Source organism: Oncorhynchus keta, chromosome 10 (assembly GCF_023373465.1).
Source record: "Oncorhynchus keta strain PuntledgeMale-10-30-2019 chromosome 10, Oket_V2, whole genome shotgun sequence".
Classification (NCBI taxonomy): domain Eukaryota; kingdom Metazoa; phylum Chordata; class Actinopteri; order Salmoniformes; family Salmonidae; genus Oncorhynchus; species Oncorhynchus keta.
The window spans coordinates 45,024,372-45,042,901 of NC_068430.1; the positions used below are offsets into that span (position 1 = coordinate 45,024,372).

At 46.6% G+C, this 18,530-nt stretch overlaps 1 protein-coding gene and 1 long non-coding RNA gene across 14 annotated transcripts in view; one reads left to right on the plus strand and one right to left on the minus strand.

Moving 5' to 3' along the window:
* Positions 1-18,530, plus strand: part of LOC118388824 (pleckstrin homology domain-containing family A member 6-like) — a 179,590-nt gene that overhangs the window by 99,597 nt on the left and 61,463 nt on the right. For all 13 annotated transcript variants that reach the window (XM_052527135.1, XM_052527140.1, XM_052527137.1 and 10 more), the window contains 3 exons: positions 12,421-12,571; positions 12,753-12,857; positions 13,526-13,598. In XM_052527135.1, coding sequence (XP_052383095.1) covers positions 12,437-12,571; positions 12,753-12,857; positions 13,526-13,598 — 313 coding nt within the window. In that variant the 5' untranslated portion in view covers positions 12,421-12,436. The remainder of the gene's footprint in view (positions 1-12,420; positions 12,572-12,752; positions 12,858-13,525; positions 13,599-18,530) is intronic.
* The window catches only part of LOC127932225 (uncharacterized), a 4,977-nt gene continuing 3,075 nt past the window's right edge, over positions 16,629-18,530 (minus strand). Inside the window, exons 1-2 of the long non-coding RNA XR_008144631.1 lie at positions 17,674-18,530; positions 16,629-17,374 (exon numbers count right to left, since the gene is read on the minus strand). The exon at positions 17,674-18,530 is cut by the window's right edge and continues 3,075 nt beyond it. This is a non-coding gene — a long non-coding RNA (uncharacterized LOC127932225). The remainder of the gene's footprint in view (positions 17,375-17,673) is intronic.

Genomic DNA, 18,530 nt, shown 5'->3' on the forward strand with positions numbered 1-18,530 from the left:
GTCTTCCCTGTAACGCACAGTGTTGAGATTGCCTGCAATGACAACAAACTCAGTCCGATGACGCTGTGACACACTGCCCCAGACCATGACAGACCCTCCACCTCCGAATCGATCCCACTCCAGAGTACAGGCCTCGATGTAACGCTCATTCCTTCGACGATACACGCGAATCCGACCATCACCCCTGGTGAGACAAAACCGCGACCTTTCACTGAAGAGCACTGTTTGCCAGTCCTGTCTGGTCCAGCGACGGTGGGTTTGTGCTCATAGGCGACGCTGTTGCTGGTGATGGCTGGTGAGGACCTGCCTTACAACAGGCCTACAAGCCCTCAGTCCAGCCTCTCTCAGCCTATTGCGGACAGTCTGAGCACTGATGGAGGGATTGTGCATTCCTGGTGTAACTCAGGCAGTTGTTATTGCCATCCTGTACCTGTCCCGCAGGTGTGATGTTCGGATGCACCAATCCTGTGCAGGTGTTGTTACACGTGGTCTGTCACTGTGAGGACGATCAGCTGTCTGTCCTGTCTCCCTGTAGCTCTGTCTTAGGCGTCTCACAGTCTCACATTGCAATTTATTGCCCTGGCCACATCTGCAGTCCTCATGCCTCCTTGCAGCATGCCTAAGGCACATTCACGCAGATGAGAAAGGACCATGGGCATCTTTCTTTTGGTGTTTTTTAGAGTCAGTAGAAAGGCCCCTTAGTGTCCTACGTTTTCATAACTGTGACCTTAATTGCCTACCGTATGTAAGCTGTTAGTGTCTTAATGACCATTCCACAGGTGCATGTTCATTAATTGTTTAAGGTTCATTGAGTTTATATAATTAAGTATAGGGATGACCAGGGATGTTCTCTTGATAAGTGCATGAATTTGACAATTTTCCTGTCCTGCTAGCCATTCAAAATAGAATTTTGTGTGTCAGGGAAAATGTATGGAGTAAAAAGTACATTATTTTCTTTTGGAATGTAGTGAAGTAAAAGTAAAGTTGTCAAAAATATAAATAGTAAAGTACAGATAACCCCAAAAATTACTTAAGTAGTACTTTAAAGTATTTTTACTTAAGTACTTTACACCACTGGGAAAACACAGTGCAATTGTTACAGGAAAGCACTTGAGCTGATGTGGCCTAGCAATCTGCTCATAGGCAGAGAACTGGGGTCTGCTTACTGTCAAACTGTGTGTGTGCGTTCGGGTTACTCGAGCTTATCCAAAAAGCTGGCACAAGAAAAGACATTAAGGACCATGACATTGAGACCTACACCACCCATCCCCCCTGCTCATTCCCCCCCACACACACTCACAGAACACATAACACACTTCATACACTCACACATTGCAACACTGTTTTGCTGCTTGCACATGGGATGCAGGCTCCTATTGGATTTTTAGGCTGGTATTATAACATTTATACCAATAATTACACATTCCTGTCAGGAAGATAAATGCCCTGGTGGTGTTAAGACAATACTCCCACCCCCTTCATATTCTGTTTCTCCACCACAATCAATTCTGTATCGAGCTGATGATGCATTGGACATTAATAAGATATGATGGTGCCAGTAAAGAGGCAGGGTTTTACAGCAAGTTATTGTTCAAAGCTACAGTATAAAATACTGTAGCTAAACGTTACAATGGGGATATTTACAATATACAGTATTTACCGTCAGTTTGATAGGGGAGTTGATGGCACTCTTTTACAGCAAAAACCTGAGGAGGAGCTGAATTGGAAGGGAAATGGTTAAGTGATTGAACTGGAAGTAGTTTAAAGGGTTAGTTTGGAAACATATTCAGGACACTGCAGTGTGAACACCTCTACTCTCATGTTAATTGTCTTGGAATCTGGGTGAGGAGGGGTGCTGTGGGATTATTTCAAACACTCTCACTTGGCAAAAAGGGTCAATATCAGGGGATATCTTTATCTCTATATATCTTGATATGTGACATTTTATTAGATAAAAGGAGTAGACATGCTCTAGATCCACATGTTGTCACGTTTCAGGTAAGACCCAAATGCAGACTGTGTTGAAGTAACACTGTTTATTACAGCAACAGGGGCAGGCAAATGACAGGTCAAGGCAGGCAGGTGTTGATAATCCAGAGTAGTGGGGCAAAGGTACAGGACGGCAGGCAGGCTCAGGGTCAGGTCAGCCACCGGTTGACTTGACAAACAAGACGAACTGGCCACAGACAAACAGAGAACACAGGTATAAGTAGCCAAGGGATAATGGGGAAGATGGGCGATACCTAGAGGGGGTGGAGACAAGCACAAGGACACGTGAAACAGATCAGGGCATGACAGTACCCCCCCCCCCCTCTAGGGACGCCACCTGCCGTCCTACTTGGACGCATACCTGGTTGAGCGTAGTGTCAGCGTTGGAATTCAGAGATGAGGCCTGGGTCCAGGATGTCCCTCGCTGAGACCCAGCACCTCTCCTCCCAGTCAACCAGGTACAACCCTGTCCCGAGGTCGAACTTTCAGGAGCCTTCTCACCTTGTACTCTAAGTTGGTCATTGATGAGACAAGAGAGAGGGGTGGGCCTGGAAACAGGAGACAAATAGCTGTGAGAGATGGGTTTATATCTAGACACATGAAAAGTAGGAAGTATACAGAGGGTACGGGGCAACAGAGGATGAACAGCAGAGGGGCTAATGATTTTGGAGCAGGGGGGAAAGGTCTCGACTTCCGGGAGTGTAGCCGCGGGGCTATAGTTGCGTGCCAGCGCATTCCGCTTAACATCCTTGGGTACAGGTTGGTGTTGTGGAAGCGAAGTGGCCCATGCCTTACTGAACCCCTCCCTGGGGTCTTAGTACTCTGCGGGAATGACAGAAAGGTTCAGGGCAATTTCCAAGCCTCCAGGAAGATGTCCCGGGGTAGGCAGAGCTGATTTCAGGCAATGAGCATGGCAGAACGGGATCCAGCCCACGATGGTATCAGTAGACCAGTCAATCGAGGGATTGTGTCGCTAGTGCCAAGAGAATCCCAATACCACAGGAACACTTAATGACCGGCAGCACCACAATACAGACAACTCTGGGTGTGAAGTCTGCGTACACATTCGGCTGGAGACAGCCTAGCCCTGCCGAGCTGCATCGGCTCGGGAAGAGGTAAATCGGCAGACTCCGGAGGCTCTTGGAGGAACTCTGGTAAGCTCGGATCCTCTCAGAGGCGTAGACACTGGCGACTTCCAGAGTTCATCAGATGCAAGGTGGGATCCTCGAGTGAGCAATTGGGACCGCAATCAGACCCCTTCTCCCTCCTATGCTCCCGTGGCCGTCCATCGATCCGGATGGTCAAAGCATTGAGTGCGTTGAGATCCGTCCGTAGTTCCAGGGCTGCAAGCCCGTCCTTCCTCTGATAATCCGTGCAGGAACATATCGAACAGCGCCTCCGGGTTCCAGGCACCCTCCGCTGCTAGCGTGCGGAAATCCACCGCATAGTCTGCCACACTGAGGGAGTCCTGCCGAAGCTGGAATAACTTCCGGGCAGCCTCTCTTCCGGACACCTGAGCCTCATAAACCTTTCTCACCTCCGCCATGCATACCTCCAGACTGAGACAGACGGTGGATTGTTGCTCCCACACCGCTGTGGCCCAGGCAAGTGCCCTCCCGGACATCAGCATAATAATGTACGCTATCCTCGAGCAGTCCGAGTGGAACGAAGAAGGCTGCAGCTCAAAAATGAGGGCGCACTGGGAGAGAAAGGCCTGGCAGGTTCTGGAATATCAATCGTAGTGCTCCGGGTGAGGTATGCGGGGTTCCCGGAGAACCGGGGTGACAGCACTGCTACCAGCCGGGTTACTGAGGGGCTGGGAGGTTACCATCGTGGTAGGGTGCCTCGTAGGCAACCCACTGAATTGCTTCCGCAATGCGTCCAATGCTAGGTCATGAAGTTCGGCCACGTCCTGGAACCCTTCCATCAGACCGCGAAGCAATTCCTCGTGCTTATCAATGGTGGCTCCTTAGGAGGAGGTGGCATTGCAGAGCTGGTCCAAGTCTGCTGGGTCAGTCATGGCCAGTTCGTACTATTATGTTTCAGGTAAGACCCAAATGCAGACTGTGTTGAAGTAACAATGTTTATTACAGCAACAGGGGCAGGCAAACGACAGGTCAAGGCAGGCAGGGGTCGATAACCCAGAGTAGGGTCAAAGGTACAGAACTGCAGGCAGGCTCAGGGGCAGGCAGAGTGGTCAGGCAGGCGGCTCAGCGTCAGGACAGGCAAGGGACAAAACCAGTAGGGCGAGAAAAAGAGAGACTGGGCAAAAGCAGGAGCTGAGACAAAGTGCTGGCCACAGACAAACACAGATATAAGTACCCAATGGATAATGGTCGACACCTGGAGTGGGGTGGAGACAAGCACAAGGGAAACAGATCGGGGCATGACACATGTCCTTAATTGTTTTATTTTATGTTTTACCTTTATTTAACTAGGCAAGTCAGTTAGGAACAAATTGTTATTTTCAATGACGGTCTAGGAAAAGTGGGTTAACTGCCTTGTTCAGGGGCAGAATGACAGTTTTTTACCATGTCAGCTCAGGGATTTGACCTTGCAACATTTCAGTTACTAGTCCAACGCTCTAACCATAGGCTACCCTGCCGCCCCAATTGTATATTTCTCCATATACGTACATCTAATCCGGACCTCAGAAATCTCCCTGCTGCCATATGAGTCCAGGGAGATATCTGGGGTGATATCCCTTTAAGGCATGCCCCTGATGCGAGTGCATCCGCTTATATATTTTTTTGACTATTTTTAACTCCGGAAAAGGTATGTGTCAACATGCTGACATATCTAAGCCTTTATACTTAGGCATGAACATATCCATGTATTTTAAGAAATGTATAATTTATGTTGTCATTAACTGATCGTTTATGGATCCATATAAGAAAATCATAATCATAATCTCACTAGATATACTTACATGATATGTAACATTCATCCTCCGCATGTCTGATCGAAAATTGGCTAAATCCAATGACTGATCAATGTCCAGCGGCCAAAGTATTTGACCTGTTCAGGAGCCGAAAATCATTGTGCTTCTTCTCACATGAAGGTGACATAACTGAGCATACATTTGCACCATATTCAGTACATCGTCATATTTAATCCAAAGCACATCTCTGCTATGTCTGCAAAAAAATGCAGCATAGCAAATCCAGAGCTCCAATCAGAACCCGTTTTCTGTAAAGATGCAAACGTAGGCCAATATTTGCTAAAAAATGCATTTTATTTTATTTTTAAATAAAAGTTGCACACTCTCAATACCCCTGCCTGCCCTGTTTGTTATGGATGATGGATGTGATCGAAATCTAATCTAATCCAATAAAATTGTATTGGTCGCATACACATGGTTAGCAGATGTTATTGCGAGTGTAGCGAAATGCTTGTGCTTCTAGTTTGCGACAGTGCAGCAATATCAAAAAGCAATCTAACAATTTCACAAAAACTACCTAATACATGCAAATCTAACTAAAGGGATGGAATAAGAATATGTACATATACATATATGGATGAGAGATGGCCGTGCCTCATAGGCTAGATGCAATAGATGGTATAAAATACAGTATATACATATGGGATGAGTAATGCAAGATATTTAAACATCATTATTAAAGTGTTAAAGTGGCATTAATAGAGATCCATTTGTTAGAGTGACCGATGATTTCAAGTCTGGATGTAGGCAGTAGCCTCTCTGTGTAAGTGATGGCTGTTCAACAGTCTGATGGCCTTGAGATAGAAGCTATTTTCAGTCTTATGTTGCAAAATTTGAAATGGTGTTTTTTACAATGGATGAAAGTACAGACTCAGAGCTACAAAATGAAAAATCATACACGGCAGTTGAAAATGAATTGTGCTTTGAGAAAATGGCCCTTGTATGTTTTGGTACACCTACTGGAGAACTCTTTTATGTCTTTACCCATTCAGCATCATTCCTACCCTCTTAAGCCTTTGCCCCCCCCCTCTCTTTAATGATTTACATGTAAGGCCATGTGCTAAACAGAGTGAGGTAGCGTAGTTCACATTTTCATGAAGTACAATAGATGACAGTAATCACCCCCAGACACACCTGGATAACTTGATGGGTCATGTAATCATCTGGTGAAGTTGAATCTTTTCTTTTGTTTAGACATGTAGCTCGCTAAACAATGAACCATAATCCCAAACCATACTACTTTCAATACAAAACTGATTGGCTTAGCTTGCCACCATGCATTAAATGCTGTAGTATGAATCTGCATGAATTTAGCTAGCTAACATTATGCTATAACTAGCAATGCAAATGGATTTCTGAGATACAAATAATATTACTACACAAATCATACACTTAGCATTAGCTAGAGAGCCATCCAGCTAACATTACCTAGCTAGCTAACAGTACACTTTAACTTGCAATGAAAATGACTTTCTGACAAAATTAGAAATGTATAATATAGGAAAAAATAGAGTCTGACCCGTATAAATGGATGAACGCTTCACGGTAGACTGGAATCCCTTTAACCAAGTAAGACGTCCTGTGTCATTTTAGTTTTGTTTGAACAGCTTGCTTGGACCGTTGTGTAAAGTCACTCCAGTTTACATTGACAATGTGCAATGTGCATGAGAATCATCATCTTTCTTCCTCTCTGTCAGGTATGCAATCAAACACCAGAATGTTCTCCTTCTGTAACGCCCGGGGTGTGGTGGAGGAAGAAGTCAGGCGCAGGAAGCAGAGAGTTCAGGGTAGCGCTACTTTTAATACACCACAACGATGAAACGATGCCAACCCAAACCAACGCCCCAAACACGGGGAATTTAAACAGTCCAGCAAAATATACACACACACGGACAACTGTGACCTACAGCCGTGTATACACGTACACTGAAAATAATCCCGCACAACTAGCAGAAAGGCCGGCTGGTAAATAAAGCCCAACCAATTATCCTAAACTAAACACAGGTGCAACTAATAAACAGAAAAGGGGGAAAAGGGATCAGTGGCAGCTAGTAGGCCGGTGACGACCACCGCCGAGCGCCACCCGAACAGGAAGGGGAGCCACCTTCGGTAGGAGTCATGACAGTGCACCCCCTGACGCACGGCTCCCGCAGCACGCCGACACCGGCCTCGAGGGCGACCTGGAGGGCGAGGCGAAAGGGCGATCCGGATGGAGGCGATGGAAATCCCTCAACAGTGACGGATCAAAGATGTCCCCCACCGGTACCCAGGACCTCTCCTCTGGACCGTACCCCTCCCAGTCCACGAGGTACTGCAGGCCCCTCACCTGGCATCTCGTGTCCAGAATGGCCCGTATCGTGTACGCCGGGGACCCCTCTATGTCCAGAGGGGGCGGAGGGACCTCCGGAACCTCACCGTCCTGCAGAGGACCAGCTACCACCAGCCTGAGGAGAGACACATGAAACGAGGGGTTAATGCAGTAATAGGAAGGGAGTTGTAATCTATAACACACCTCATTTATCCTCCTCAGGACTTTGAAGGGCCCCACGCACTGCGGCCCCAGCTTCCGGCAGGGCAAGCGGAGGGGTAGGTTTCGGGTCGAGAGCCAGACCCTGTCCCCCGGTACAAACACGGGGGCCTCACTGCGGTGGCGGTCAGCACTCCTTTTCTGCCGTCCACTGGCTTGTTTGAGGGATTCCTGGACGGCCTTCCAGGTCTCCTTGGAGCGCTGCACCCACTCCTCCACCGCAGGAGCCTCGGTCTGACTCGGATGCCAAGGTGCCAGGACCGGCTGGTATCCCAACACACACTGAAACGGAGATAGGTTCGTCGAGGAGTGACGGAGTGGTCTAGGTACACCCATGGGACGTACCTAGACCACTTAATGGGCCGGTCCTGGCAATACGACCGCAGAAACCTACCCACCTCCTGGTTCACTCTATCCACCTGCCCATTACTCTCGGGGTGATACCCGGTGGTCAGGCTGACCCAGACCCTCAGATGCTCCATGAACGCCCTCCATACCCGGGACGTGAACTGGGGACCCCGATCTGAGACGATCTTACCCCGATCTGAGACGTGGGTAAATAACGCCTCCGCAGTCTGTAGGGCTGTAGGGAGACCGGGCAACGGGAGGAGACGGCAGGACTTAGAAAACCGATCCACAACCACCAAAACCGTAGTGTTCCCCTGAGACGGGGGAGATTGGTCAGGAAATCCACTGATAAGTGAGTCCATGGCCGTTGTGGAACGGGGAGGGGTTGTAACTTCCCCCTAGGAAGGTGCCTAGGAGCATTACTCTGGGCGCACACCGAACAGGAAGAGACATAAACCCTAACGTCCCAAGCCAAGGTGGGCCACCAATACTTCCCCCGGAGGCTCCGCACTGTCCTCGCCACCCCAGGATGACCCAAGGAGGGTAGGGTGTGAGCCCACTGAATCAGTTGGTCCCGAACACCAAGCGGCACGTACTTACACCCAGCCGGACACTGAGGAGGCGCAGGCTCCGCCTGTAATGCCCGCTCGATGTCCGAGTCCACCTCCCATACCACTGGTGCCATCAGCCTCGAGGTTGGAAGGATGGGAGTAGGCTCGGTGGACCGATCCTCCGTGTCATAGAGACGGGACAGCTCGTCGGCCTTTATTTTCAGGGAGCCTGGTCTATACGACAGAGTGAACCTGAATCGGGTGAAGAACATGGCCCACCTTGCCTGACGCGGATTCAGTCTCCTAGCTGCCCGAATATACTCCAGATTCTGGTGGTCGGTCCAGATGAGAAAGGGGTGTTTAGCCCCCTCATGCCAGTCTCTCCACACCCTCAGGGCCTTGACCACCGCTAACAACTTCCGGTCCCCCACATCATAGTTATGCTCCACCAGACTGAGCTTCCTTGAAAAGAAAGCGCAGGGGCGGAGTTTTGGTGGCGTACCCGAGGACTGTGATAGCACGGCACCCACCCCAGCCTTGGACGCGCCCACCTCCACTATGAATGCTAGAGAGGGGTCCGTGTGCGCCAACACGGGTGCATCCGTGAACAGCGCCTTCAACCTATTGAAGACTCTGTCCGCCTCTGCCGACCACCGCAAATGCACTGGCTCCCCCTTCAGCAGTGAGGTAATAGGGGCCGCTACCTGGCCATAACCCTGGATAAACCTCCGGTAGTAATTTGCAAACCCCAAAAAGCACTGCACCTACTTCACCGTGGTAGGGGTCGGCCAATTACGCATGGCCTTAATGCGGTCACACTCCATCACCACCCCTGAGGTGGAAATGCGATAACCCAGGAAGGAGACGGCTCGTTTGGAGAACACACACTTCTCAGCCTTGACGTGAAGGTCATGCTCCAGCAGTCTACCAAGCACCTTGCGTACCAGAAACACATGCACGGTGCGGGTGGTGAAATAGATCAGAATATCATCGATATAGACAACCACACCCTGCCCGTGCAGGTCCCTGAGAATCTTGTCTACAAAGGATTGAAAGATGGCTGGAGCATTCTTTAACCCATACGGCATGACGAGGTACTCATAGTGGCCCGATGTGGTACTAAACGCGGTTTTCCACTCGTCTCCCTCCTGAATACGCACCAGACTATACGCGCTCCTGAGATCCAGTTTTGTGAAAAACTGTGCTCCGTGAAATGATTCCACCGCCGTAGCGATAAGAGGTAGTGGGGTAACTAAACCCAACTGTGATGGCATTTAGACCTGTCTCCATAGCCGACGTCTCCTCCTGGGACAATGGGTACACATGACTCTTGGGAAGCTGCGCAATCGATGAGGTGGTAATTTAGTCGCACTCTTCTTACTGAAAGAGATTGCAAAATCGGCATATTCAGGGGAATGCGCACCGTGGAACCCTGGTCTGGACTCTCCACCGACGTGGCACCGATGGAAACTCCCAGACACCTTCCAGAACACTCCTCTGATCACCCCTGGAGAACCCCCTGTCTCCACGAAATCTTAGGATTGTGACTAGCCAGCCAGGGAATCCCCAGCACCACTGGAAACGCAGGTGAATCGATAATGAAGGGACTAATTCGCTCCCTATGATTCCCCGGCGTCACCATGTCCAATGGAACCGTGGCCTCCCTGACCAACCCTGACCCTGACCGGCCATTAGGGTCAGGGTTGGTCAGGGAGGCCACGGTTCCATTGGACATTCCTACCACTTGAAGGCAGAAGTCGGGAGGTTGAAGTCGCCAAGTACAAAAAGTGATGAGCCATCATCAGCAAATTAGCTGATCAAGGTATCAAGCTCATTGAGAAACTCTCTAAGGGCAGCTGGTGGGCGATAGATGTCCCATCTAGCCATCTGGAAATGCAAATGCACTACGCTAAATGCTAATAGCTCTCGTTAAAACTCAAACGTTCATTAAAACACACATGCAGGGTACTGAATTAAAGCTACACTCATTGTGAATCCAGCCAACAAGTCAGATTTTTAAAATGCTTTTCGGCGAAAGCATGAGAAACTATTATCTGATAGCATGCAACACCCCGAAATACCTGAAGGGGACGTAAACAAAATAATTAGCATAGCCGGTGCTACACAAAACGCAGAAATAAAATATAAAACATTCATTACCTTTGACGATCTTCTTTGTTGGCACTCCTAGATGTCCCATAAACATCACTATTGGGTCTTTTTTTCCGATTGAATCAGTCCATATATACCCTAAATATCGATCTATGAAGAGTGTGTGATCCAGGAAAAAAGACCGTTTTAAAACGCAACGTCTTTTTTTTTAATTAAAAAAGTTGACGATAAACTTTCACAAAACACTTCGAAATACTTTTGTAATCCAACTTTAGGTTTTAGTAAATGTTAATAATCTATCAAATTGATCACGGGCGATGTGTATTCAATAGCTCCACGTCTTGAAATCATGTTCGGAAATTTCTCATCCAAAACATCCTGTCGGAGACCGGAAGGAATGGGCTCTCTCTCACTCATTTGACCAAGAAACAAAGCCCAGGCAATTGACAAGACTGGCGACATCGTGTGGAAGCTGTAGGACTTGCAATCTCAGCCCCATGTAATTTGCTTTCCAATAGACAATACATGCAAGTGGCGTATTGATATATTTTCCAGATTTTGGTGATGATACACACGTTATGTTATAGTCACAGCCGTGATGTAACCAGTTTTAGAAACGTCAGAGTGTTTTCTATCCACACATAATATAATAATATAATAATAATATAATAATAATAATATATGCCATTTAGCTGACGCTTTTATCCAAAGCGACTTACAGTCATGTGTGCATACATTCTACGTATGGGTGGTCCCGGGAATCGAACCCACTACCCTGGCGTTACAAGCGCCATGCTCTACCAACTGAGGCACAGAAGGACCACACATACTAATCATATGCATATACTATATTCCTGGCATGAGTAGCAGGACGCTGAAATGTTGCGAGATTTTTAACAGAATGTTCGAAAAAGTAGGGGGTAGGATTAACAGGTTTTAAGCTCGAGTGGACAAGTGACAGTGACCGCATGGAATTCAGATGAGGAGATGGACAGGTGAATGAGGGAGAAACAAGGAAATCTCCATTTAGGATAAATGAGCAGCCCTGTGCCATCACCAAGACGACCAGATGCTCTCCAACTATAAGGGAACACTTAGTCAGATTAAGAGAGAGCAGCTGGAGTATAATGATTTCTGTATATGTTGTTGTTTTTGTAACTTTTTCTGTGCATCAGAGCTTCCAGTTTGTTTGTGTCTGCATCATGTGCATGGGCATATTTATGTACAGATGCTATTAAAAATGAATCACACATTAGCTTCGCTTACCTTGCTTATGCAAATAATCATGCTCTGCTCCCAATTACTGCACTTCCAAAGCCTACTGGACCAGAGAAAATGAGGGGAGGGGGAGAAAGTGAGATCTAGGAAAAGAGAAAGATGGAGGGGGTAAGAGAATTTGATTGAGGAAGAAAGAGGTCAAGATCATGCGCAATAGAGATAGAAAGAGAGATGGGGCTGTAGAGAGAGAGAGAGAGAGAGAGGGAAGCTGGAGGAAGGAAAATAAACCGAGAGTGGAACAGAGGGGAGGATTGGAGGTGAGTTAAATAGATAGATAGAAAGAGAGAGATAGAAAAAGGGAGGAGATAGTACAATTCATCCCTCCTGCTTGTCAGCGGATCAATATCTAGCAGGGTGGGCAGTGCAGAGCAGGACTTGGCGATGCAGGGAGAGGCAGAGCATGCCTTTATATAGACATCAATAACTGGATCACTGAACACACAACACAGGGCTCGGCAGGAGCAGAAGAGGAGCAGAGGAAAGGAGAGAAGTCTTAGTCATTATCCCTATTTTCTTCCTCTCCTCTTCACTCTAAAAGCATTTGAGTATCACGGGTCATTTTTGACACTCCAACCTTATCCAGGCGGTCTCAAAGATAATGTGTTTACATGTGTTATTAACGTTGAGTGTATAAGTCACTGAATCTATCTCTCTGTCGCTGTCTCTCTGTGTAGGAGCTGTGATTTGGAGATGAATGGGAATGTAGGAGGTAGAGGACCTGTGAGTTCACCCAGCGACATTAACTGCAACTCCAACAGCACCACCATGGTATCCGACCTATCCTCCCCAGAGTCTCAGACCCAGTCCCAGCCCTTCACACCACGGGTCAGTACACACAAACACACACACACAAGCATGCACGCAGGCAAGCACACACGACACCGTTACACCTCACTACACCACACACCACATCATGGTTTTATGACAGATTCAGTGATGCAAAGAGGTCCCTTTTGTTCTCTCATCTTCCCTCTCCCCTTCTCTCCTTCCCTCGTTTCTTCTCCAGGCATCTCGTACTCCAAAGAAAGCTGCTACGTTTGGGAAGCGTTCTAACTCCATGAGGAGGAACCCTAAAGCTGTAGTAGCTAAGCAGGGATGGCTATACAAACAGGTAATTCAGCTCTATACACTATTCTGCATCAGCATGATGCACTTTCCTTTATGCTTAGTGGTTTTAAGGATTTTAGCCTCGGTTTCTGTATAAGAACTTTGTGGTCAACTGCTGATGTAAAAAGGGCTCTATAAATAAATGTGAGTCAAATGCCCCATAATACCCCATAAATATCTCATAACTAGGACCAGATATGCTCTTCTTCCAGTATTGCCATTCTTCTCTACATTTTTCAGTTCAATATTTCCTTGTCTCTCCCATTTGTTTTGATCCAGTATGTCTCAGACCGTTACTTTGTTTTGGTCCAGTGTTGCTTTCCCCTTTCTCTTCATTTTTCAGTTCAATATTCCTCTCCTCTCCTATTTGTTTTGATCCAATATGTCTCAGACCATTACTTTGTTTTGGTCCGGTGTTGCTTTCCCTCTCTCGTTGTTTAGGTCTCATTGAATTTGTCTTCCTGTCATTTACATAGTGCGGTACTTCTCACACTGTTTAAGTCCAGTTTTTGTGTCCCCCCCTGAAGTTATTTGGTCTAGTCTAAACTGTTGTGTCTACTCTCTGGAGTCCTATCCATTTCACTGTGTGTTTTTAGTCCGCTTGTCAGTGTCTCCCTTTGATGGCCAGTCAAACCCATCTCAATTTGCGTTATTCTCTCTGTCTCCCTGTAGGCCAGCAGTGGAGTGAAACAGTGGAACAAAAGATGGTTTGTCCTGACTGACCGATGCCTGTTCTACTACAAAGGTAGGTTACTGTCATAGTATTGCCTTCTTTCTTTAAATTCTCTTTTCTTTTTTTAATATCCCATTGCCACCCTTCATTGGAGGACATCTTTATAATTCTGCTTTATTCTACTGCATTTCATTGTGTGTTTTAGTCAGAAAGGGTTTTCCTTCATTCTTGACGCACTGTTTCTCTTCTCTTGTCTTCTCTTGTGTTTGTGTGGTAGTGTGCTATGTTGTTTTGTCAGCAGGTAGAATTCACAGTAACTGACAGATCCGGTTGTTCAACCATGTGTTGGCTACGTCCCAATATACTCTATCTTGTTTTCAGACAGACAGTTTTTTTTTTGTGGACGAGATTGGTCAACCTTGTCCAACAATATCTGCAATGCACATATACAGTTGAAGTCAGAAGTTTACATACACCTTAGCCAAATACATTTAAACTCAGTTTTTCACAATTCCTGACATTTATTCCTAGTAAAAAATACCTGTCTTAGGTCAGTTAAGATCACCACTTCATTTTAAGAATGTGAAATGTCCAAATAATAGTAGAGAGAATGATTTTCACCTTTATCACATTCCCAGTGGGTCAGAAGTTGACATACACTCAATTACTATTTGGTAGCATTGCCTTTAAATTGTTTAACTTTGGTCAAATGTTTCGGGTAGCCTTCCACAAGCTTCCCACAATAAGTTTTGTCCCATTCCTCCTGACAGAGCTGGTGTAACTGAGTCAGGTTTGTAGGCCTCCTTGCTCACACACTTTTTCAGTTCTGCCCACACATTTTCTATAGGATTGAGTTCAGGGCTTTGGGATGGCCACTACAGTACCTTGACTTTGTTTTCCTTAAGCCATTTTGCCACAACTTTGAAAGTATGCTTGGTGTCATTGTCCATTTGGAAGACCCATTTGCGACGAAGCTTTAACTTCCTGACTGATGTCTTGAGATGTTGCTTCAATATATCCACATTATTTTCCTGCCTCATGATGCTATTATTTTGTGAAGTTCACCAGTCCCTCCTGCAAGCAAAGCACCCCCACGCCCGTGCTTCACGGTTGGGATGGTGTTTTTCGGCTTGCAAGCCACCCCAATTTTCCTCCAAACATAACGATAGTCATTATGGCAAAACAGTTGTATTTTTGTTTCATCAGCCCAGAGGACATTTCTCCAAAAAGTATGGTCTTTGTCCCCATGTGCAGTTGCAAACCGTAGTCTGGATTTTTTTATGGCGGTTTTGGAGCAGTGGCTTCTTCCTTGCTGAGCGGCCTTTTAGGTTATGTCGATATAGGACTTGTTTTACTGTGGATATAGATACTTTGGTACCTGTTTCCTCCAGCATCTTCACAGGGTCCTTTGCTGTTGTTCTGGGATTGATTTGCACTTTGTGCACCAAAGTACGTTCATCTCTAGGAGACAGAACGCTTCTCCTTCCTGAGCGGTATGACGGCTGCGTGGTCCCACGGTGTTTATACTTGCGTACTACTGATTGTAAGATGAATGTGGTACCTTCAGTCGTTTGGAAATTGCTCCCAAGGATGAACCAGACTTGTAGAGGTCTACCATTTTTTTCTGAGGTCTTGGCTAATTTCTTTTGATTTTCCCGTGATGTCAAGCAAAGAGGCACTGAGTTTGAAGGTAGGTACACCTCCAATTGACTCAAATGATGTCAATTAGCCTATCAGAAGCTTCTAAAGCCATGACATCATTGTCTGGAATTTCCCAAGCTGTTTAAAAGGCACAGTCATCTTAGTGTATGTAAACTTCTGACCCACTGGAGTTGTGATACAGTGAATTATAAGTGAAATAATCTGTCTGTAAACAATTGTTAGAAAAATTACTTGTGTCATGCACAAAGTAGATGTCCTAACTTACTTGCCAACCGATAACAAGACATTTGTGGCGTGGTTGAAGTTTTAATGACTCCAACCTCAGTGTATTTAAACTTCCGACTTCAACTGTACATACATGGGGTTGACTTAACAAAATATTTACAATATTTACAGCATGTATACATTGTCTATGTAACCTTTATTTGATCCAGGCAACTCCACAGAGCAGCAGGGTAGCCTAGTGGTTAGAGCGTTGGACTAGTAACTGGAAGGTTGCAAGTTCAAACCCCCGAGTTGACAAGGTACAAATCTGTCGTTCTGCCGCTGAACAGGCCGTCATTGAAAATAAGAATTTGTTCTTAACTGACTTGCCTAGTTAAATACAGGAAAAAAATAAAAAAGAGCCATGGTTTGTGTCTCAGCTGGCATTATTTTAAGCAAAGCCCTTCGTGGCTAGAATCTGTTTTTCAATGGAAACCTGGCCAAGACACCTCACTACACCTGCTACCTCTGTTTGTCTCTCAGAGTCCTACTCTGGGGATTTTTTTGGTTGTATCTGCTTTGGCAACTGGAAAGCTTTGTTCCCTCGTTCTGTTGGCAGAGTGGAGGGCTGTGGGTCTGGTGCACGTCACCACTATGTCAAGAGGACTGTTGACTTGTTCAAGGTGCTTTAATATCACACAGTGTCTCTACTCTCCTCCATTTCAAGTCCCCAAATCTTTGTGGTCTTCATCTGTCATCTTCTGAGCCACAGCCAGGAGTGGAGAATAAACAATGTGGCATTTGAATATGTCACACGGCTTGACGTATCTTCTTAGAGTTTGATGTACGAGCTACAGTAAGTGTGTGTGGGTTTATGGGTGGCTCTGTGTACATATAGAAGTGTGAGAGGGTCATTGTGGTATGTGGTGAGAAATGCTCTACAAAAGACTTGAGTACGTTCGGCTATGTCAGCAATCTATAGAGATTGATATTTAACGCACACACACACGCACGCACGCACGCACGCACGCACGCACGCACGCACGCACGCACACACACACACACACACACACACACACACACACACACACACACACACACACACACACACACACACACACACACACACACACACACACACACACACACACACACACACACACACACACACACACCTTATACAGCACAGTCTCTCCATCAGGGCAGCATTGAAGGTGACTCACATTCAAATCAAAATCAAATCAAATCAAATCGAATTTATTTATATAGCCCTTCGTACATCAGCTGATATCTCAAAGTGCTGTACAGAAACCCAGCCTAAAACCCCAAACAGCAAACAATGCAGGTGTAAAAGCACGGTGGCTAGGAAAAACTCCCTAGAAAGGCCAAAACCTAGGAAGAAACCTAGAGAGGAACCGGGCTATGTGGGGTGGCCAGTCCTCTTCTGGCTGTGCCGGGTAGAGATTATAACAGAACATGACCAAGATGTTCAAATGTTCATAAATGACCAGCATGGTCGAATAATAATAAGGCAGAACAGTTGAAACTGGAGCAGCAGCACAGTCAGGTGGACTGGGGACAGCAAGGAGCCATCATGTCAGGTAGTCCTGGGGCACGGTCCTAGGGCTCAGGTCCTCCGAGAGAGAGAAAGAAAGAGAGAATTAGAGAGAGCATATGTGGGGTGGCCAGAGCTCTTCTGGCTGTGCCGGGTGGAGATTATAACAGAACGTGGCCAAGATGTTCAAATGTTCATAAATGACCAGCATGGTTGAATAATAGTAAGGCAGAACAGTTGAAACTGGAGCAGCAGCATGGCCAGGTGGACTGGGGACAGCAAGGAGTCATCATGTCAGGTAGTCCTGGGACATGGTCCTAGGGCCCAGGCCAGTTGAAACTGGAGCAGCAGCATGGCCAGGTGGACTGGGGACAGCAAGGAGTCATCATGTCAGGTAGTCCTGGGGCATGGTCCTAGGGCTCATGTCCTCCGAGAGAGAGAAAGAAAGAGAGAAGGAGAGAATTAGAGAACGCACACTTAGATTCACACAGGACACCGAATAGGACAGGAGAAGTACTCCAGATATAACAAACTGACCCTAGCCCCCCGACACATAAACTACTGCAGCATAAATACTGGAGGCTGAGACAGGAGGGGTCAGGAGACACTGTGGCCCCATCCGAGGACACCCCCGGACAGGGCCAAACAGGAAGGATATAACCCCACCCACTTTGCCAAAGCACAGCCCCCACACCACTAGAGGGATATCTTCAACCACCAACTTACCATCCTGAGACAAGGCCGAGTATAGCCCACAAAGATCTCCGCCACGGTACAACCCAATTGACTGCACACCACTCTGGAAAACGGAATTCTGAGAGTGTCAAGGTTGTCTCTGTCTCTTAACGTGACAGATGTGCAGTCTGTCATTCCCACTGGTCCACCTGCAGCCCTCTGCTACCCATACAACCCACGGCCAGGTAGAATGACCTCTCTATACTCTCTAAGTCCCTGACCTTCAGGTCCTGTCTGCCATATTTGAAGGGAAAGGGGATACCGAGTCAGTTTCACAACCGATTGCATGGAATTGAAATGTGTCTTCAGCATTTAACCCAACCCCTGTGATAGCAGAATAGACAACAGTCCTTCTCCGGCACCACATTCACTCTTGAAGAATAGAAGAAAAGTTGGGACACCTGAAAAGGGGCTGAAATATGGAATGCAAATACAGCGGTGTCTGTCCTGCGCTCATCGAGCTGTTTCAAGTTCGGTAGCGGGCTGGACCCAGTTGATAATGTTGCAGGTTCACTAGCTGGCTAGATCCAGTCGATACAATGTTGCAAATTTGCTGGCGAAAGACAGACAGATAGAAAGGCAGACTGGCAGAGTACATTTTACATTACATTTAAGTCATTTAGAGAGATTAACGCGATTCAAAGACCCTGAACTAACTTTCACTGGTTTAAACCTTGAGAGGCGGGGGTGCTTGTTTAATTTGGAATACGCTTTTAACATTTCATATTTACCACTGTTGAAGTACAAAGTAGCATTTTAAACAAAATGATGGATTATTAGAGACCCCCCCAAAGTTAGACTTTTGTTGCATTTGTCTCATTCGGGAGGGGGCTAATGTAAAATCAGCT